Source organism: Maylandia zebra, linkage group LG10 (assembly GCF_041146795.1).
Source record: "Maylandia zebra isolate NMK-2024a linkage group LG10, Mzebra_GT3a, whole genome shotgun sequence".
Lineage (NCBI taxonomy): Eukaryota > Metazoa > Chordata > Actinopteri > Cichliformes > Cichlidae > Maylandia > Maylandia zebra.
In genome coordinates, this window is record NC_135176.1 from 27,537,109 (window position 1) to 27,560,477 (window position 23,369).

Below are 23,369 nucleotides of genomic sequence, written 5' to 3' on the forward strand. Positions count from 1 at the left end.
GGCTCATCTGTACTAGGGAATTATACTTCAGTGGGAAACCTCAATGAAACCCTACAGCGTAACCTCCCTAGAAACGCAACAAGACATTGTAATTTCTGTGCAATTTCTCGCTACTTTGTTGCTTTGATGTTTTAATTATAACCATCATCTCAATAAAAGAAAAGACAATCATAGCATCAATATAAGGACTCAGATGACAGCAAATACCTGGATGGCGACTGATGAAACTATTGGAAATGACATTAGGGAATGTCAAAAGAAGTGGAAAAATGTGAAGGACTAAAGTGTTTGACCCTGAAAAAAAACCTCATCACAAGAAAGAGCCAAAAAAGTTTCTGTTGGACGGCGCTGGCTATAAAACGCATGGACACAACCACAGGGTAACTAACATGTAATGCACCAGAAGAAGCATAAATGCTGGCCTCAGTGTCGGCAACTTATGTAGGTTACATCATATCTTCTACAAAGGTCCCCACAGAAGTCTAAATCAGGCCTTAGAGACAGTATGAGAAGCTTGGTCATCTGGGAGGTGCTCAGAGTGGAGCTGTTACTCCTCCACATGGAAAGGCGCCAGCTGAGGTGGTTCGAGGGTGCTTCTTAGGAGCCTCATAGATGAGGATTTTCAGGCATTTCCAACCCAGAGACAGAGCTAGAACACAGTGGAGAGATTGTGTCTCTCAGCTGGATTGGGAACATCCCATCAGAAGAGCTGGAGCTGCTTAGATTGCAGCAACTAGGTCTAGGACCTGTATTAGCAGCACAAAATGGATTGAAGTTTGAGTTTATATTGGGACCACATGGGGTGTATGATGATTTCATAGTCGTGTAGCTTGTTGTAGGTCTGCAAACAAACTGGATTTCATAAGTCAAATGTGTGATCATCACCGTTAGCCAAATATTTATCCACAGCACAAATGAAAGCAGTGTGGTGTGATGCTTTACCCGTCTGGGTCCATTATTCTTCAGTTCAAACACGTCCATAGTGTAGTTGACCCTGCGGCCATAGTGGTCAAACTGGACATTACCTGTTAGTCCCTGCAGCCGGACCTGCACACAGAGGGGGACGAAGACATGTACACACCAGGACATGATATAGTTCCACATAAGCAAATATTGTTTTAGTACACAAAACTGTTGGAAGAAAAGTGCAGCAGGCTGTATCAAGGGATGACACTGCATGCTGCATGATTTGAAGAGTCTGGGAGATTTTATTTAATAAGCAGATGTTCACTACTCCTTTGAGCTTATTGTTGATTTAACCAAGCCAGCCAGCTCTGTCTTCTGAGCATCAGCTGAAACACACTTTCAACTGGTTTGAGGGCATTTAAAGAATAGTTCAATATTTTGGGAAATACGCTTTTCAGAGAGTGAAGCTTTTCTTAATATACTTCTTTGTGCTCTAAGGGGCTCCGCTGTATCTAAAAGTGCAACTGCATGTTGAGGCAACGATCGTGAAGATCAGAGAGCGTCTCCTTTTCAATAACAGACATTCGAGCAGAGGCTCACAGCCACCCGGGCTCTCCATTAAAGGTTTGAACAAAGAGGAAGTAGTGAAAAACCTTTGCCGATTACCTCCACTTATGCTGCGTCTCACCTGTTTTAGAGTGCGCTCCATATCGATGCCCTGGTTCCACGGGGCGGCAGGGTTAGCGAGGCAGTCGCCGGCGTTCCCCCGTCTTGAAATGTCCACCTTTTGCCTGCGCAGGTTCCTGAAGGCCTCGGCCATCACCATCACACCATCGTATGTCAGCGCCGAGGTGTACTGCGAGACGAGAAGGGGCGATCAGAGATGTTATCCTGCGTTCAGGGGTAGGATGACTCCAGGCCTCAAGGGCCGGTGTCCTGCAGATTTTAGATGTGTCCTCAACACATCTGGTAATGAACAAATCATTTGAGTGAGGTGTGTTGACCCAGGGTGATGCCTCAAACTTGCAGGGCACGGGCCCTTGAGGCCTGGAGTTCCCCACCCCTGCTGTATGTGGTCAATGATGGAAAATGTGTCTATAAAAGAACAACTTAACATCGAATAAAAGCTCTTCAGGATGAAGCAGACTGTATTGAAAGGAAATAAAACCCAGCAGGGACAGATGCCGTGGTTTGTAAATTACAGTCTTTGTAGCCCGAGGCGACCCCGCTGCTCTGCCCGTTTTGGGTAGTGCTGGGGGACGCACACCAGGAAAAGGTATGAGGCCAATTAAATACTGATTTAGCTAGACAGGCAAAATGTTCTGCAATATTTGCTGGTCAGATGTTTTTAAAAACAATCTGCGTAAGGTCGCCTCCGAGAGCGTGCTGACTTTCTGCAGGGCCAAGCAGCACGCGGTAACAGCCTGGCTGTTAGAGCGAGGCAGCAGTTTTACTCTGCTCATTATTTTCTAGATATAGAAAAGGAGGAGAGCACATTCCCCACAGTATAAACCTCCCAATTTCCCCTAATCTGTCTTTGACCTGAAGACTCTGCCTCTGCCTTTGCTTCTGATTATTTGGGTCTACAAAAAAAAAAAAAGAAAAGCACTCGCCTCTCTCTCTCATGAGCAATACATTTCCCTAAAACTCACCTCTGGCAGGGCAGAAAAGTAATTGAGTGAATGGGGAATAGGCAGGAAGACGCAGAGTGGGTGGGTGGGTGAGTGAGGGGGGATAGAAAGGGGAAAAGGAGAGCGTTTTGTCCAGCCGGGAAGCAGTCTGGCATTAATTATCCCGAGTAGCAGGAGTTCATTAACTTTGCCTCCGGCCGGGGGTGAATCCTATTCATTAGCCCACTGCTCACGGTGACATTATGGCTCTCTGCAGAGAGTCTCCTGCACTCCATCCCCCTGTTACTCTTTGACAAGCTGCCCCAAGTAACACACACAAACAATCACGGAGTGGGATAAACTCACTAACAGTCACCGCAGCTATCGGCTTCTTCTCATCTTCATCCTCACTGCGAATGCTGCCAGGAACTTCGTTATTTATTTTTTTTGCAGCTGTGTGCTCACAACCAGACAGACACCAGAACAAATTGAATTCCTTAAGAAATGTTGGTAAGTCAGAGGTCTTTAACCAGGCCAGATGAAGAAAAGTCTACATAATGTTTGCAATCTGAGGTTAGACACTCTTTCTTGGTTTAGAGAAAGAAAATCCTCTGGCCTTACTGAAGATTTAAAGATAATCTGTCTCGGGCATAAAAGACGAGATGTCAGGTTATTCGAGTCCTGACTCGAGTATTTCAATGATTGCCTTTTTAGTTTTTGGAAAACTGTGCATCACAAACAAAGGGTGTAACTCACCAAGAAACCAAAAGCACTGCACGTGTAAACTCAATGACTTACACCTTTTATTACTGTGTATTTTAATCTACACAGGGCCATAATTTACAAAATTAAGATCCTGCTGTATTAATTAAGAAGCCACTGAAACCAGGGGTAGCTCTGACCGAGAAAACATACGTAAACAGCAGAAACATGTGAAACAGAAGCTTTTTGTCTCCAGCTGAAATTATACCCTGCATAGTAAATCTTTCCAACTCTGATTATTTACAAAATGAACATATTGTTTTATTCAACAAGACCTGAAACTGGTGTTTGGGAACATAAAATCATGAGGAAATGGTTTAATGTCGTTATTATGCTAACAGTAATGTCACTTTCTCATAGATTTCTATGCAATCGCACTTCTTTCTGTCACTGGAGAAGTCGCCCCCTACTGGCAATAACAAAAAAAATTTGCAGGTTTTCGCTTGAAGTTTTTACAGGACCCTCTGCAGACTGCAGTCCCATAAAAACTAAAGACATCCCATGACTCAGCAGGTTGTAGAACGACTTTTAACTGCAATAACTTAAAGTCATTATTTTCTTGATGACTCTATTTCTGATAGATGGTCTTACATTTGAATCTAGAATACTAGAGGAGTTCATGTTGCAGTGCAAGGTGCCCCAGTCCTGTGACTGCAAAACAAAATCAAGACATCAGCCCTCTACCAACATGTGATGGTATGAGGTGTTGTCCTGTGTACTGTGATTAAATATCTCCATTTTGGTCTCACGTGTCCATTGTTCTGGACTTCTCGTGGTTTGTCAGATGCAACTTTGAAAACCTTTGCTGCCGTTGTCTTTTTAGAGAAAAGAAACTTTCTCCTGATATCCCTTCCAAACTAGCGACACTTGTTCAGTCTTGGCTCTAATTGTGCTTTCATGAACTTGAACATTTGATATGCTAACTGAGGTCTGCAGAGTCTGAGATGTAGCTCTTTTTCCCCTCCTTTCTTTTATTGAGCATTGCACAGTCTGACCTTGGGCTGAATTTGATGGAATCACCACTCTTGGGAAGATTTTGGCATCTGAATGCTTCATACCAGCAAAGTGGCAAAATGTCTGCTTTTATAGATCCGGTCATATTTGCTGATGATCAGTTCATCAAGAGACTTTCATTAAGAGCATTTGCTACTTACACTTTTAATTGCTATGGAAGCAGTAAGCCTGTACTTAGTTTTTCACTGGGCTGTATAAAATCCTATCTGGATCTTTTTGCCTATAAATCTGCAATTTCAAGCTCTGGAGTTATCATTTTGATATCCAATCACAATGCAGGAAGACCTGAGAAAATCACATGGGTTAAAAACAGAAGAAACAAATACTATCATCTAGCAATGATATCTGTTTCTGGCATTATCATTTTATGAAAAAGAAGCAACAAATTCCTCGGAAAAATGCAATTATACCAGAATAATGCTAATCAGGGTCACCTCATAAATATAACTGAAGTGACACCAAAAATTAGCCAAGGAAACAGCTTTATGCATCCAAATAAACTGCTTCACTGAATAGCGTTAATTAATAATTAGTTATTTCAATCATCAAAGTAACAGTTACACCCAAAACATCTGCCTCTGGCTTCGGATTTGAGGTACTGTGTGCTAACTAACTGATAATGCGGATGATAAGCCAACATGATTTTATGGAGCGAATCTGTTTTGATTTACTGAGGTGTTACACTGTAGGAACTGTTGAGCCATATTAACATGTAAAAGATCCCTGGATGAGTCAGGAAGGGCAACTGGAATAAATAAACTTGTTTATTTAAATTAGGTAAGAAAACTCATATAATGTCCTTTCTGGATAAATTAAAGTGAAATTTGGCGCGAGATGTGCTTTAAAGAAGATTAAAAACTAGCAAAAAACTTTTTTCAATTTTCACTCTGCATGTGTTTATACAACAGTTTACATTTAATCATTAGCTTTTATTAATCTCTGGCTGTCTTCCACATCATGTCTTTTGTCCTGCCTCCTCCCCCAACCGGTTACAGTAGATTGCTGCTCCTCCCCCAGTCTGGTTCTGCCGGAGGTTTCTTCCTGTTAAAAGGGAGTTTTTCCTTGCCACTGTCACCGAGTGGTTGCTCATAGGGGATTTCCTGTGTTTTATTGTAGGGTCTTTACCTTACAATATAAAGAATATAAATGAACTGAACTGAAATTGAACTAGTGACTATGATTTAATGCATTTATAAAAAAGCATACCATCAGATTTATATTCAGATTCCTCCTAATAAACCAAAACAGCAGCTTCACTGAGAGATACGGAGTAAGTTAATGCACTGAAAGGCTGTTTGTGTTTGCCGCTGCAGGTTAAAATAAGACTGTGTATTAATGCCAGGCGTAAATGAGGTATAACATCTCCAGTGTTGTCCTTGTCATGCCAAGCTCACGGTAATACACTGAATAAGAATATCCCATTTACTACCTGACGACTCCTGGAACTTTTAAACGCCAAGTCTTACATCTGTCTTTGCAAAGTGAGTAAACATGCCAGGAGGAGGCCTAACTCACTGTCCTGTTAATATATTAGCAGAAAGAAGGGCTAGCTATGACTCAGGCTGTGGACAACTTAGTGGGGAGCAGAGTAATTTAGGCTGAGTGGATTTCCAGGAGAGAGAGCAATTTATCAAGAAACTGAGTGGGGGAAAACACAAAGACACACACACACTCACACAGATATCACAAACACACACACATTTTGTCATGTGAGATCGCCCTGTGGTGTAAACTTTTAATTTGAACCCCAATCCATCAGATACGCACACGCTACACGCACACTAGCGTCTTGACTCACACCACTTCCACTCCACTGCATCTGGTTTTTAAAATAGAAATCTTTGTTGGACACTCGGATCTGCTCGAGGGGGGAGGTTCGCTAACCGTCATGGCGTGATGCCTTCTTGCCCCAGTGCTATTCGCAATCTGTGTGACTGAAAAGGATTTAAAGTGGGTCAGTCTGTCACGTCGCTGCTCGGCAGCAGTGGAAGAGGCAGGAGGAGTGTTATCGATATTTTTTGTGGGTTTTTTTGATGCCAAACATGATAACACACATTCATATTTTTCATCTTACATGGCAGCATCCTTAAATACATTCTCTTTATTTTGTTTTTCGGCTTTCAACTACCCCAGCAGGATTCTTTAAGGAAAATGGTTTTGCATGTTTCAGTCCATTACCTACAAATAGCACGCACACTATTGTTCATATATAGGACATCTGTTTTTAGATACATTTCCCACCCTCCAGGGCCCAAATGCATAAAACTCTCTCTCAGATTTATCACCACAGTTCTCACAAAGGCAGAAATGTGCACAAAGCTTTTCCATCATATTTGTAAACTTTTAGAAGCTCATTCTAAGATTTAACCACAGATGGAATTAAACAGCCCCTTATTTGCACCACAAATTATGAAATGCCAGTGACAAGAACTGAAAAAGAAGAAGCGCATCATTTTGTCATCATTTAAAAGGTATGTCCTTAAAGGCATTCTCTGGGGGAGTGGACAAAACGCTACATTGGTTGAGATCTCAGTTCAGAAATCAGAAATCAGACACACACACAAAAAAACTGAAGTAAAAAGGAGAACTAACGCTATCAGCACAAGCAGCGGGACCCATACAGTTACAGATAATGATAATAACAATAACAAGACAAAGTAGAGAAGACGAGGACAAAATTAAGTACACACTAAGTCATTTGTAGTAACATTTGTGAATGGGTGTTATGTAACACCTTTCCACTTAACCGAGCACTCAGGGTGCTTTCTACCACACACATTCACACGTACAGTGCTTCCTTATCGCTGCTTAAGCACTTTCTAACATTTATGCACGCACTCGGGAGCAAGTCCGGGTTTATATCTTTCCCAAGGATATGACTGGAGGAGTCCAGGGGTAAAAATTGATATGGCATAGTATTAAAATATTATGAAAGGGACACCAGCACTTAACATCTAACTTTATTATAGAAGAATGAAGTGAATGGTTTCAAATAACCCTTAAATACACAAGCAGTCTTTTTTTGGAGCATTTTCTTATTTATCTTTTGACCTGGAAATTAGTGGATTTATCAAATTTCACTAATCCACTGGATAAGCTGAGACTGTTTACTTGAATTTATTGGCATTGATGTTTGCAACTAAACACTTAATTATAATAATAACAAGCTGACCATATTAAAAAAAAGAGCAGTATGCTATGTACAGCCCGCTGTCCATCTCATAATATGCTACACAAGCAGTGCTGATGTTGCTAAACGCTTTGCTTTAATATCAAAGGATCTCTACATCTTCTGTACTTTGCAGTGAAATTTTCACTTCACAAATTATGGGGACAGCAGATTGTACAGGATTTGGATCAAATCACTAGAGGTCTGCAGGTAAAACTAGTTGTGCTGTGGGGCTTAAGACAAAGGCTTGTGTTGTACTTCTGCTCTGATTCTGACATGACTCACCTTGGGCGGGGCGTCCGAGCCCGGGTACTCCCTCTGATCCAGTTTATTCCAGCGCTGCATCAGTTTGATGACCATTGGGTTGCTGAAGTCGACCAGCTGGAAGCCCGTCACGTTTGCGCCGCCATGCATGAAGCGTTCCAGGTTGATGTCTTTAAAACCCTTGAGGGACAAGAAGGGGAAAGAGCGGTCACGTCCAGTCACAGATCCATCAGTGGCAGACAGAAACAAGCATGTGGCAGGAAGGATGATGAGGGCAGAGGTATTGCACTTAACAAGTGGAATATCAAAGCCGGTAACTACCAACTGACTGCCACTCGTAAACATCAGATTGAATTTATTTACTGCACTCTTCAGCGTCTATAAGAGAGTGCCACATATCACAGTAGCAGCACTGGAGGCAGTGAGTGAGGAAGACGTGGTGAGCTGTGCTGAATCTCACAAGACTGTGATCACAGTCATTATAAATGTCTCTTAAAGCAGGGAGTGGATAAAGTCTTTGATCCTGTAGTATACTGCCATCATACAAAATATCTTCAGGTTCTTCTGGTTCACATCGTGTAACAAATGAGGAAAAGTGTAACTAATAAAGTTGATGTTTGAACAGTTTTCCAAAGCTAAAAGTGATATTTTCTTGTTGAAAGATTCTCCCAGGCGATAGTCACATCCCACATGTGATTTTTTAAAGTAGTTTCTTATAAATGTAATCGGCCCTCATGCATCTTTTCTTTCAGTCTACAAGACTGGGAAACCTTAGTCGTTCATACATACTGGATTAAAGTCATGAAGCCCAACTGAATATGCCATAATGCTCCATATTAAAAACAGTCTAGTTTCACAGATTGATGCCCAAAGGGGAGGTTTTGTGTTATTTGCTTTGTGTGACTTTTATTGAAGCCACTTATGTTTCGTGGGGTTTGGCCATTTGCAAAACAAAAAAAGATATATTTTAGTAAAAAATGAGTAAAAAAGATCACAGATTATTTTAATGATTTTCTTTTGGAGGTTTTTGCCAAATCTGTATGGGAGGGTTAGCAGGGAAAACCCTGTTATTGCCACAATTAGTCTCACATTTGTAAATATATTTTAACAGCGGGAGCGGTCTAGCACTACAGAAGCAAAAAATCCTACTGTTATCAGTTTTAACATCTGCTCCTTGAGCAAGGTCTTCAAATTTAACCACACACAGTCTTGAGATCAGCACCACACGGACTTAAATTACAACGAGCTGGCAGTCAGCAGCATGAGAAAGCAAGCCACAGATGGAGTGAAACAAATACGAAGGACAAAGAGAGACGCAAACAAACAAGGACCCTGACAGGAAGTGTCCGTCCCTCACCAGATTGGCCATGATGTAATGGTAGCCTTTGATGTGTTTTCCGACGCTGACAATCTGCAAGAAGGCAGAGCAGAGCTCATCGTTAATCTGACTGGATTACAGCATAACAAAGCTTAATTACATTAAATGAGCATGTGACAGGTGAGTGCATGGGCGTTGACACCGTGGGTCCATCGGGTTTGACACTCAGACGATTGAACGTCTAAACGAATGAACGGGCGGTCACGTCAGTATGTAAACACTCCACACTTCGAGGGACGTGACAGATCTTCTCAACGCTCTCACTCAACATGCAAACAACCACACAGCTGCATCGTGGTGATAAAAACTCATTTTGAAAGCTGACATCTGCTGGGAAATCCCACTGGACATCCAGGTAATAAGGGCGTGAATCAAGGAGAAAAAAGTGCTTTGAATCCCGGAGAAAAACCGGGATCAGTATCAGGTCCCCGGCAGCTTAACTGCTGTCAAGACCCGAGCATCAGTTTGAACGCTCTCAGCTCCAATATTCAAGATTACTCTTAAAAAAGCCATGATTACATCACAACAAAGACCTGTCCATATATTTATAAATGGCTTTCCCACAAATTATTTTCTCAGAAGAAAGAAGTTTCAATCAAAAAAATTCACCAAGGATTAGCAATAAAGACGGTTTTCTTCATCCTCCTTCACTTCTTGAGTCTCTAAGTGGAAACACAAGTCTTTAAAAGAGAAATAAAGAGAGTAAATTTACCTCAAAGGAAAACAGTTAAACAGTTTCACAAGTAGGGATGCATTAAACTGATGTCCAGGTCAGATATCAGTCATCGGTGATTCATAAAGCTGGCTCATGTGACGGCAGGATGATTTATGGGGCTCACGTCTGTGTAGGTTCACAGTCATCCAGGACACGGTCGTCCTAGGAGCTTGAAAAGAAGGTGACTTTGATGAGAAGTGAAACCTCTTCAACAAACTTAAAGAAGTCCACTCGCCTTCTGTGCAAGCTCCAAAGACTTTGGGGCTGATCTATGTAATTTAGTATACTGGTTGCTAATGGTGGAGCTAACATACCATGGAGAAAGCCGACAGCATAGGATGAGTAATGGGGTAGTAGGTATGAGGTATTTCACACCTGCTAGACTGAGAGCAGGTGTGAAATTATTTATATCTTTGCAGCTAGTTTTTAGCCACAAACTGTGGTCTGGTAAGCTGGAGCAAGAGGTTTCTTATTTTTATCCCTTCATCTTCTACTTCTTATGTGGCTGTAGTTGGGAAGGGGGAGGAGCCTAGCCTGAGATGGCCATATCCCCCTCTCCCCAAACACCCCCTGTAGGTCCGCTGAGAGGACACAGACATGCCTAAAACGTGTAACCTAGATTTTGTTCAATATCTGGCATCTTGTCAGTTGTTGCGGCTCCTTTCAATATGCCACTAAAGTTGAGCCCAGGCGCTCTTCAGAGGAAGCACATTTGTGCCATGACATGTGACTATAGGTGAGAGTATTCTATATTTTATGTAGAATATATTTTCATTTCTTATATTTTGAAGAAAGGCAGGGTTACATCACCCCCACAACCCTGAACATGGATGGACGGATGGACAAGTTATTTAAATCTTAGACTTAAATACTAAGTCTTACAGTAATGTTAATTAACTCCTGATGTCAGATCTATACTTCTATCAGCAGACAGCAAAGCAAAGGTACTGCATCAGTGCACCCCCATTTACAAGCACAAACCTAATGCAGGTTGGCTAATTTAACAATCACATACATCTAAACTCAATCACATCTGCTCTTTTACACAGTGTTATAAATTGCTGTTATCATATAGTACATGTTTATGCAGATGCTACAAGAGTTACAGAATAAACTCTGACTGTTGTTGTTAGAGGGACTCGCTGCTGGAGAATTGGAAGCAAACTGGACAGTAATGATATGAAGGAAGACGAGTGTTTGCTGTTCCCTCACACTCTGCATCACTGATGGCTTTTAAAGCCTCTTCTGGCACTGAGGCCGTCACTAATGACACCACAAGAGCGACCGATGTTTGGCTCATGTCTCACAGAGTAGACTTTCGTATAATTTTCATCATTTATCGAATAAAGGCTGCTGCTGCCACACACTGAAGAAACGCTGAATATTGAAGTTATTTCCTTTTTGCCCACATCTGTATATGAAATGTTCTGCTGGACATTTATTGCTGACTGAGGATCCAAGAAGTCAGTGCAGGACTGTCTTTACAAATTTTAATTTAGTTATATTTTTCTCATTTTCCCTAACACTCCACACGAGGGGAAAAAATTCATGTAATTGACTCAAATTGAACTTTTAATGGCTTATTTAATGCTTAAAAAAGTTCACTGACTGCCTTCTTAGCAGAATTAGCTGTATTGACACTCTCCATGTACATAACAGAACAGACAACAGACACAAACAACATGTATAACATATTTATGTTTTGTAATTAATTAACCTCCTAAGACCCAAACTCTTCCATGGCATGCATTTTTAATTTCTCTTTGATATTTGGGCTGTTTGGGACCTGATGAATGTAAAAACAAAGAATCACCAGATTTTTTTTTTTTTACCCTCGTAAGTGGATATCAGGCCCTTGTGGAGCTAAATTTGGTATTTTGGTCTAGACAACCCAAAATGTGATGTCCACATATGTAGACGCAAGGTCCTAGGAGGTGTTGGGATAAATTATGGAATAAAAACTAGTTAATATATATACATGAAGAGTGACTATAAATCCATATATAAATGTTATATAGATAGATATGCAATAAAACAAAACTGTATATCAACATGGTTTAATGCTAAAAGTAACAAAATTCAGGACAAAGGTGCACCCTGTTGGCTATGTTATAGTGTTAAAGTGCCTGACTGTTTACTCAAACGACAGACCAGCATTTTTTCAAATGGCCAGCAGGGGGCGACTCCAGCTGGTTGAAAAAGGAAACCTGACTGCACAATCGTTTCTCGCTTAATTGGTGCTCTCAGGAAATATTTTCTTGATGTTATTGTTGCTTCACATTGTTTCACATCTCCTTTAATACAGCAGGATGTTCATTTTGGAAACTGTGGTCCCATTTAGAGGGAAACTGAGACGAAAGCAGGATAAGCTTAATGTATGGCTACCTTGAGGTGGACAAATCCGCACAATATATTTAGGCTTTATTTTTACCTATAAAAACAAAAGACGACTAAATGTGTTTTACTTTCTAAAAAATCAAAACACAGCGTTTATAAATTCTGACCAATCACAACAGCCCAATTCAGATTGGCCAATGCCTGTTAGGAGGAAGTCACTCAATGCAACCAATGCATTTTTTACTGAAAGAAGAAAACTCCAAAAGAACAATGGACAAAATTCTGCTTGTTTTATTTTTCGTTATTACTTTTTAAAACACTTTAAGCTAACTGTAGCTGTATTCCTCTGTTTATTTTCCAGCTATTGCACAAGCTGTACAGCTCATCTTGAAAATCAGCAACACCCCCGTCTGCAAATGAAGCAGGTTTGTGTTCCTAGATTTCATGTTCTGATAGTCAAAGTAACATCTGAAAGCTGTGATACACCGAGAACTGACCGTGCTGGCGATAAGCAGCTAATGAGGTCTAATTATGTATTCAAGTCCTCATTCTGGATCTGGATATTTTAGTAAGCTATAAATGGGAGGACAGCTGGAATGAACACAGGCTAAAATAGATGTTAATGTCTCTGTCAGTAATTCTGACCACTTCTACACAAAAACAGTGCATCATTCCAAAAGCTCTCAATCTGACAGAACATATCACGTCTGCTCTGGGAGACGACCTGTGCGCTGACATCAAGCAAAGATGGAGCGGGATCTCTGCCTCTCTGTGGGGGCAAAGAGGCACACAAACACTCGTGCATCTGCAGAGTAAATTGTTAGAACTATGACAGATGTCAGGAGTGGAGAGCTCCTGAATAATTGAACAATTACACAGACACCAGTTGCCCCTGGGAAAGATGGAGGGATGAAGGTATGAAGATGAGCAGAAGGAGGAGGAGGAAGAGGAAGGTGCACATCATATTCTGAGTGTGCTTTTGCCAACTAACACCACTGGAGATCAGGACAGACTGTTCTTACATTCAAAACTTTCTAATTAGCACATCCGCACTCAAAAACAAAACGAGCAAATACTGAAGGCTTGCTTGTTTTCTTTGTTTCTGACCTCCAGTTTTGACCGACTTCATTGTGTGACTACAAAAAGCTTTGGATTTTAAGCTGCATAGAAAATGCATCAAAAGGTATGTTGATGCATGCTCAATCATCCAGGTAAGTAAATTCAAAAGTTTGTTTCTTATCTTTTGGACGTAGCGTTTTCATTGGGAGGAACGCTGGTTTGCGTGGGGAGTCAAGAAATCCATTTATGTGAAAAGGGAAAGACCATCTCTGAATCAAGGAGGGGGCCTGAGGGTACATCTTTCACCATCTTACAATCCTGTGATTGCAGCCATTCCCCAACTCTGTGAATGGTACTCATGGCCATTGATCAGTGGGCTTTGATCAGTGGTTGTTGATCAGTGGTCATGAGAATTTGCATATTAATGATCAAGGAACTGACCTGACACCCCATTGTTCCTTCAGTGGGCTGATTTCAGTCATTATGCAAATGTACTGTTTATAAGATTGGGGAAACCTGCAGTCAGCTGAGACTGAAGAAGTCAACTGGATGAGTGACGAAATGTCCAGATGAACAGAAGTTGTAGATGGATTAATGGTATAGGTAAAAATACAGTTTTTTTTCAGTGGTCTGGCAGTACATTGGAAAAAATGCTCTAAGTGAAACATACACTTAAACCAATATAGTTTCTATGCCTGTCTGCAAACCAAAGAGCCTAAGACCACCAAAATTTAAAGGAACCTGCAAAGTACCTGCAAAAAACAGATATGAATGCTTGTTTTGATTGTATCAGACGTGTTCAGCCTTAGGTAGTGCAACACAAACTCCGTGCAGCGGCATATGAGAGAGAGAGAGAGATATCTCTAAAACATGTCGGGACTCATCAAAGCTGCAAACAAGATCAAGTATAACTAACTGCATTGTTCATTTTTAAACCGCGCCAATGTAATATTGCTAAAACTTAAACAAGGCCTAGCAAGGCAACAGCCAAGTGCCATCTTTCATCAGTGTGAAGTCTGTGAGACGGGCTGGTGAGCTCAGGCAGAGACGCTAATGGGAATTTGCAGCAGGCTGCAAAACACAGAATCAGATGAGAAAGAGAGAAAACATTTTTTTCCCCTTATATGCCCCGAGGGAAAACTTTCATATAATTCATGAATGTGTTTTGGAGGCTAGGACCCAGTTCTTGCTTTACATCCATGGGAAACTGTGATTGATGTTTTAAAAGCCTGGGTTAGAATTTTACCATTTGCCTTCATTTCTCTTCCAAATAAGTCTGGCTAACCTGGGGGTTTGTTGACAATCTGTCTGTGAGTCTGACTGTTTGCATTTCTTGCCTCATTGGACTTTATTTTGTCAGGACATTGAATGTGCCGATATTTGCAATGATTCATAACAGGATCCTGTAAAAACCACAATCAGACCAAGGTATTATCACTTAAAAAGGACATCTTGGGAAAACATCCAGCTCCACAACTTAATTTTTGGCCTCTGGAGCAGTTCTGCATAATTGAAGGTTCAAAAATAATCTGCATTTATCTGACATGAGCCGTTTTAGCTCCTCCCCCTGTTAGAGGCAATCACCTTTCTTCTGATTGGCTGCACCTTGCATATAGAAAATTTGGACATCATGTGGGTGGAGCTTCTGTGCTTAGATAGATGTATATCCCTGAGATGACCAACAGTGTGGAACAATGTTTATAGCAGTCAGAAGCCCGAGCTTTTGTTTTACAGTGATTACTAGAACATAAAATGGCCTTATTATTTGCAGTTGTTGCTGTGTTTAGGATGAACATACCCGGTTGTAACAGGATGTATATAATGGAAAATGAGGAAAAGCATAATAGGTCAACTATTTTTATTATTTCTTAAAGTACTATTAGAGGAAATGACTACAAAAACACATAACTTCAGTGCAATCCATGTTTAGAAGATGACATATTGAAGCAATTGTAAATTTCCCTGTTTAGAAAACCCCCCATATGTTTCATTTAAGGGTTAGATTTGTTAAGCGGGCACGTGAGCATGATTTAAATACAAATACGCAGCCAGTTAATTTCAGTAATAACTGGAAAATCCACCAACGAGCAGCACAAATTAGTAGCTCAAAAATGAGAAGCTGTGATGAAGGAGCAAGTAATGTATGAATAAAAATAATACAGAGTAAACAGAGGTTGATGTGTGGGTTTCTCTCTGAAAAAAGTGTGGCAGCTAAGCTGAACTGTGGCTGAGGTCCTGAGGACTGAGACTCAGGTGGAGCGCAGAGTTATTCCAGAGGACAGCTGCATCTGTGAATACCATCAGACCCCAAGCTGTGCACACGTTAATAAAGATGCTATTATTGAGCTACACTAACACAGTCTTGCTAAAACCCTTTATCTTGAGAGACATTTCAATTAATTTGTAAAGGATCTGATACCAAAAAGAAGTAAAACATTGCTTGATGTTCGTACACTGCTGGAAATAGCTGTGCACAAACCATGCATGAGGTTTCATTGATTCAACTTCAACATTTGCTGATTCTCCACAGGTAAAAAGGACAAAGATGACCGATAAATTGTGGTCTGCTAAAACAAAGAACAACCAAATGCTGATGCCAAAAGCTTACATCACCTGTTCCATCATGTTCTGCAGTCTCTCAGCTTCCACGTCGATGACAAACTTCTTCTCCTGTCGCCGGTCCAGGTCCTCCAGCAGTCTCCGGTAGTTGGCATCGTTGAAGTTTTCCACGCAGATGGCGCTGACTTGCCAGTTGTTTTGTCCTGCTTTCTCCATGATGGCCTGCAGGATGGCGTACCCTGATGTAGTCAGACACACAGGACAAAAATCATCAAACATGGAAGGAAGACGTTCAGGTAAACTCTGTTCATGAATTTCACAAACCCATTACTCTAGTTTTGTTAAAGACACTGTTAAAACAAGCAGCCAACATGCAGTTTTTCAAATAAATTCAGTGAGTAATTAGTTAGTGTGTAGTTTTTGTCTGTTAAAGATTACCCACTAAAAATCATCCTTATCATACATGGTCATCGTACCAATTCTATCTTTCATGTGGTTTTTTTGTAACCAGAATAACTCAACTCAGCTGAAATCATTACATAGTGCAGAGAGAAAGAAAGAGACATTTTTTTCTGGATGGGAGCGGAGATGCATTTTGTCCTGTTTATCTCAAACACAAGCTGAGTGATATCAATAAAGTTTTGTGTTCATAAAGTTCAGTCACAGGCCAGATAACATTTATGTGTTTGTGTGAATTTGGATAAAAGGCTTAAAGCTGCCGTGGATTTTCCTCACAATCAGACACATTATGTTGTCATTCAGTATTTATCACCCAAACACACTGTGTGTCTCCTAGAGGCCTCACAATGTGTTGAATGCATTTTCTTCCCCATGAAGCGTTTGTAAAACTAGATTTTAAATATTTAAGGACCTGCATTTGAAAAGCGAGAGCTCTCCTCTGCCTTTTCTGGGTCTATGTTATTTTTTATTGCCTGTTGGTTTTAAAAGCACAAAACTTAGTGACAAAGGAACTCGGTCAAAAACACTTTCCTTATCTGCTCGGGAGCTACTACAGTTGGTTGACTAAGCAAGAAAACACTTGCTTACACTTGCGTGAGGCTGCAAAAGCATTGTGTCAAATCCACAATAAGACAAACTGTCTACAAGTGGAAGAAATTCAAAGCTGCCTCTTCTTTCTTTAAGCGTGAGTATCCTGCAGAGATCATACCGAGGGCACAACATGTAATTTTGAAAGACACGAGAAAGAATCCACACCTAACAGGAAAGTTTGTCCAGAAATCGCATATAACACATGTGCTCATGTGTAAAAGCACGAAAGACTCTAAAGACAAAAAAAACAAAACAGCTGGATAAACGGACTGGAAAAATCCACAGGATGGTGAAGAAAATTCATTTGTTTAAAACAATCATGTCAACATCCTGACCCTGAGGCCAGCTGAGATGCTAAGGTGTTCAGTCAAGACATCCTCAAAACACTGAACTGAAACAGCTCTGCAGGAGAACTTTTCCAAGATTCCTCCTCACAGCTGTGAACATCGGAGCGTTTACACAGGAAAATGTCTCGTGTTGTTGCTGCTGCTGAAACAGATTTGACAAGTTGCTTAGCTCACCGTTTTCAGCCTGTACTGTGATTGATTGCTCAGCATGTTCAATAAAGACACGACAAGTATTCATATTTGTTTAGTGAAATGCAGTGTTTTTTCGGCCCAGGCATATTAATGGGTGCCCATGTTTGTCTGGTGGCTCAGATTAAATTTTTTATTAGTCGAAGACAGACAAACACAGTTTGGGTAAGGGACCACATGTAGTCCAGTTTGATCTCAATTTGATCTAAAATTACTGCAAAACATGTATTTAAAAAACATTGCTCAGTATCTTTTTCTTTTTTTTGAAAGTTTGAAAAAGTAAACTTTATTGCAGGGCTAACACAGTGAGACAGACAACCATTCTCACTCACACAGATACAAATGAACCTAAAGTGTGTCTTTGGACTCTGGCAGGAAGCTGGAGAACCAGCAGAAGCCATGCAGGCACAGAGAACACTCACAGAAAGGCCCGAGCCAGCCCGTGGATTCAAATGCAGACTGCGAGGCGATGGTGTTAACCATCACACCACCATGCCGCTGAAACTATAAGACAAACTAAAGACACACCTTACCCAATGGGCTTTTTGCTATACACAAAAGTATAGCAGTTTTGCATATACATGTAGTATACTTTACTTAACAGAAGTCAGTTCATTTTCCTACTATTGGCTTTTTGCTTTTTTTTGGCCATTTGACAAACAAAAATGTATTTTAAACATGTTTAAATCAAACACGTATTACAAATCACAGTCCAGGTGATTTGGCAGAAGCCAAAATCTCCTTTTCCTTGGATGCCAAAATTGTTTTTATATACAGTAGTCCTCCTGCAGCACGTCACACGAGGCTGCAGAGCCGTCACCAGCCACAGTACAAGAAGTTGGAGCGCATCCGCAGGATGACAGAGCAACAGGAGAGCACCTCTATTATTTCATTTCAGACATAATTCCATTGGGGTTTACAACCTTTTTCTTGCAGAGTTTAATAACTCTGTATTGCTACAGTAACAGTCAGTGCTCCCTGAACGTGTTTTAATTATAGTCCTGGGTATGTTTTCTGAATAAACTGAAGTGGATTTCTTCCAATCCACAATATGGTATGTTGAAGCACATGATGCGATAAAACATATTGTCCATAATTGCTGGTTTGAAACACAAACCGGCTTTTTGCTGGCTCGACATCGCTGGCAAGACAACCGCTTTCCCATGGAAAAGAAACTCTTGTGAAGCTTTTATCCTTTTCCAGCCAGATCCTGGCTTTTGGTCCCGTCAGTCTCTCTGAGTTGGATGCAACACGAGACTCTGGAGGAGGAGACCATCGTTGTCACGTTTGTGTATGGAGAAGATGAGTGTCAGAGAGGAAACTAGGGAGCTGTGAGGGCGGCTGTTCTCCAGCAGGAACAGATGTCCCCCTTAAACGGACCCTCCTGGTGGCCATCACAATCTGGCAACCCGTCTCCCTTTGCTCCCAATTAGTGGATTAACCTGTGCTCTGGCAACCCAGCTCCCTCTCCACCTTCTCCATCCCCTCCCCAGCCCCTTGCTCCCCATTAGAGGGTTGCCTGTGCCAGGAGGGACTGCTGGTTGAGGCAACACACAGTCACACACACACAGACACATCGTGTCAGTATGTCCCCAGTAATTCCTACGGGAAGAACTGGTTCATGACAATTTGGCTGTTGGTGAGTCCGACCCCACACTGAAGTGACTTTGTTCTCAATTTTAACAGGACAAAATTGGAACCAGGAAACTCAGAACGTGGTTCGATTCCTGGCTCAGCCCATCAAAGTGTCGATCGTGGAATATCTGGGAGGGAAGAAGTTTCATGATGTGAATCGATTCGATGCTGTGGTGTCGTCCTGTTGCAGCACCACACTTGAATTCAGTGAGCTCTTTAAAACGTATAGGGCAGGTGCTGGAGTTTATACAACTGTGGCAATACACCTGAAAAGGTGTGGCCCAATAATTTTGTCCATATAAGTAGTATAGACAGTAGCTCTTGACTGACTTACATACTTTGAACTACCCTTGAGGTGGAATAACCAACTGTATTTTTAGTGTCAATATTCTGAGGAAGTTTCCTTAACATTTCCTTTGTGGTAAACGTGCCTACCTGCAGACAGAGAGCAGCTGACAAATACACATAATAGAAAGGACAGAGTGCGGAGGGCGGGAAGCCACAGAGGAGGCCAAAATCATTCCCTGTGGTAGCTGCAGCTACTACACAGCTATTGACCGAAGCTGTTTGAGCTAAGCTCTCCGCCAATGTGTTCCTGTCAGTGTGTTTGTCGGGTTCTGAAACAATAGTTTGTCATCGCAGTGGTGTGCTCCTATCAGGAGAAATCCTTTTCGTCAGGATTACCATCATATTTTTTCTTTCGAATCCTGCAGTTTGCTGTCTCCAATTACAGTTATCGCTGCTAGATATGTCAAGGTTTTCCCAGCAAATACACAGTTTAGAAAAAAGGCAGTTTGTACCTGCAAATTTGCACTCACAGAGTGCTGCAGGAGTCATTGCTAAAGCCTTTAAATGAGTTATCATTTTTGCAATTCCATCCTGAAATACGGATAAGGGTAACAAGCTTTAGACCTTCTCATATTTTGTTCGACAACGTTTTTCTCCAACTCACACATTTTTTTAAGTGTACGTGCTAATAACTGACAGTCACAGACAGTGGTTCAGTTCATTTATAATTATAAAAGCTGTAGATTTTTGTGGAACACTCCACCTCCTCGTCCAAATGTGGTCTCTTCTTGCTCTAAAGAAAACAGCATGGCTGTATCCAAGATGCTAATATTGAAGTACAAAATTCAGAGTCTGGAAAGACTGAAATAACTGTCTAGACTGATTATTTCACAGTCTCTGGTCACAGCCTAATACAGGTGAGCACCTACGCTTGCTTTTATGAGCAGATGTTTTTGTACAATTAGTCTGAATAATGCAAAAGTGAAACGTTAGAGCTCAGTTCACTGTAACTGACAGAATGTCAGTTGATAAACTCTTTTAAAATTCAGTTAATTTTCCTTCCCTAGCAGGTGGATGTAAAGATAGGTATGTGTGGATATTTATTTTCCATGTTTCATACATGGAAGGATATCGATGTTGGAAACAAAGATAAGATAGCTTGAGTGTGCTCCATCTAGTGGCCAAAATGCAGGTGATGCTACCTGGAAGGTGACGCTGGAGCAGGAAGACACAGACTTTGACCTCACATCCTGTGGTCTAGGCCTCTAAAGGCACTGCTTTTGACTTTAGATAATCCTTAGTTAATCTACCCAATCCTTAATTTCAGTTTAATTTGAATTCCTGGAAACTCTATGTGTTTATTTTTTAGAATGCATGCTGGTCATCCCAGCAACGTCTTCTGCTCTGTGGACCTTGGATTAGATGTGAAGCATCAGATGTTTGCTGTTAAGGGCATTAACCACTGTAATTTATACTGGACTAATCCATTATTGAATATTGGTCCAGTATCAGTGGATATGCAAATCAAGGGAAGACGTTCATTAGATGTCAGCAGATTCTAAATCTACACATTATAAAGACTGCTTTGACAATATGAACTCTTTTCATGTCATTATGGACATTGGTTGTGACTTTGTTCTAACTCCATGTTTTTGTCAACTAACCCCAACAAGTTGAGCTGTTCTCCAGCCTTGCGAACACTCGCTATGTTGAAGGTTTCAAAATGAAGATGACATCAGACTGGATTTGGTGACACTCATCTCAGTATTTAGAAAGCAAGCATGTTAAAGAAGCATACTTCAATGCCTAATATCTCAGAGAAAACAGGTTCAAACTTTCTAAAAACTAGCAGTAATCTGTCTTTTAGTGGCTCTGAAACCTTTAAACTACATCATAACTCTCAGACTCCGGAAACACAGCCACCCCGAACCCACCAGATACAATTTAGCAGGGCAGCTGAGTGTGCAAGAACATGATATCCCATTGTGTCCTGTTGTGCCACATGCTATATACAGCGCTGGGACAGGAAGCTGCAGCAGTGGCAGCCGAGGCAAGTAAAGTGTGCAAAGGGCCAGCTGATTACCAGCTGATAAATGAGTGGCCCCAGGGTCGTAGTTGGAGCAGCAGACAGCTGCAATCAGCATCAGCATCGAAGACATAGCCGCTGGCTGATGCGTACGTTTGTTGTGCTGATTGGAGCAGAGCCGGACACTAGATGGAAGCAGCTGCAGCCTGTGGAGAGGAAAGTGAGCGCACATCTGGATTTATGTACAGCATGCAATTTCTTCCTCTCTTCCTTTCATTCCGCTGAGTGTCAGCGCATGTGTACTGAGCCTCCATCCTTCCACTTCCTCCCTCATTGAATCAGAGCTTTGCTTTCGCCTTTTCTTCCTCTTCAGAGTGTACACAAAGAGGCTCGGAGCTATTCGTGGCCAGTACACACTGCTGATACCAGTCCATCTGCTGGAGAACTATCCTTCTCCTCAAGGGCGTAGATTTGGTTCTCTTATATACATTAGCACTAAGGGAACGCTGGATGACCTGGTGGGTTTTGTCTATAAAACTACTCATCTAAGATTACCACAAAGTAAAAGATCTCTCAGCAAAATTATGCAACATTTTAAGCAGATTATACAAACATTACTAATGAGGCACTCATATGGATATTGGTGGGGACATGTCCCTTGCGTCCATGCCAAATCTACGCCCTCGCTTCTCCTCCTTCTTCTGTCTCACCTCATTTATCACATTAATTCCTTTCTTAGTCTCTGGTTTCCTCTGATTTTATTCCCTTTCCTCGTTTCCTCCTTTGTCGTTTTCTCACCTCTCATCTTGCCTGTCATCCCCTCTCATTTCCTTTCCGCTCCCTTCCCTTTTGTGACCTCTTCCCTCTCCTTCTCTCCGCTCTCATCTCCTCTGCTCTTATTTCCTTTCCTCTCTGCTTGTCTTCCATCTCCATTTGTTTCCTCTCCTTTCGCTTCATTTCCTTTGCTTTATATGTCTCCTTTTATTTAGTTTTCACCTTTTTCGTTCCTCTCTGTATGTCGCTCCCTTTAATTTAGTCTCCTAATCTCTAGTTTCCTCTCCTCGGTTTTTGTTTGTCACTTCTTGTTTCCTTTTGTTCCTTCTCCTTTCCTCTGCTCTTGTACTCATGTTTCCTCCCTTTATCTCTTCTTTCCTTCTCTCCAGTCTCTCCTACTCTTGTTTCCTCCTCTCCATCACCGTTTCCTCTCTTCTCCTGTCCTTTTTATCGTCCTTTTGTTTCCTTTCCTCTTATGTCTGTCCTCGATACCCTTATTTATTCTCCTCTCATTCCCTCTTCCTTTTATACTCTCCCTGAACCATTTCCTGGTTTCTTTTCCTATGTTATTCCATTCTTTTTGTATTAACCTTCTTATCATCTTTGTCTGTGGTGTGTGTGTGTATTTATGGTGCACTGGAAAGCTCACAGGGACAGCATTCACTATAATCACACACACACTGTTACAGTATCCAGCCCCTTGTATCTCTGTTGCTTTGATGCAGGGAATCAGACTGGCGCTCATTGACTCAGCTCAGCCATGCGTGGGCTGATTCTACATTATAGTCAATATGGGATGAATGCCTGCTCCTGTGTGTGAGAAAAATCCTCGGGCCAGTGTGCTGCAGCCTGCACCCAAAAGCCTTCTGAAGAGCAAACACAGGCATACAGAGAGAACACTAATGCGTACGTAAAGACTTGAGCGGTGCTGACGTATCTGCACACACATTCATTCCCTCTAACAAAGATGTAAGACCTTGTGACATATTTAAGGTTTAGAAATATGCAAGTCTGCTTCATCAGAACGCATTGCTTACTCACAGTGGGACTTGGATTAATTGTGTGTATTATAATACATATGGCTGAAATTTAGAAAAAGAAATACTCTGAGGGATGGTTCCTGAGCTTCTGGTGATTCTGCATTTCTGCCTTTGCAGTCCAATGCAGAAATAAGGACTCGTGATTTTTAGGTCTGTGAAAAGTGCTTGTGCAGAAATTTGCTTTCATGCTGTACAAGGCAGGAAAACAGATTTTATATAATCAGCTGAAGGTGGTCAGGGAAATGAA

General features: G+C 41.4%; 1 protein-coding gene across 4 annotated transcripts in view; it reads right to left on the minus strand.

Moving 5' to 3' along the window:
* The window catches only part of gria4b (glutamate receptor, ionotropic, AMPA 4b), a 157,833-nt gene that overhangs the window by 52,879 nt on the left and 81,585 nt on the right, over positions 1–23,369 (minus strand). For all 4 annotated transcript variants that reach the window (XR_013100630.1, XM_004551206.4, XM_004551205.5 and 1 more), the window contains exons 4-8: positions 15,828–16,012; positions 9,083–9,136; positions 7,747–7,905; positions 1,595–1,762; positions 943–1,047 (exon numbers count right to left, since the gene is read on the minus strand). Coding sequence is in view for 3 of the 4 variants with exons in the window: in XM_004551206.4 (XP_004551263.1) it covers positions 943–1,047; positions 1,595–1,762; positions 7,747–7,905; positions 9,083–9,136; positions 15,828–16,012 (671 nt within the window). In the remaining variant the exon portion in view is untranslated. The remainder of the gene's footprint in view (positions 1–942; positions 1,048–1,594; positions 1,763–7,746; positions 7,906–9,082; positions 9,137–15,827; positions 16,013–23,369) is intronic.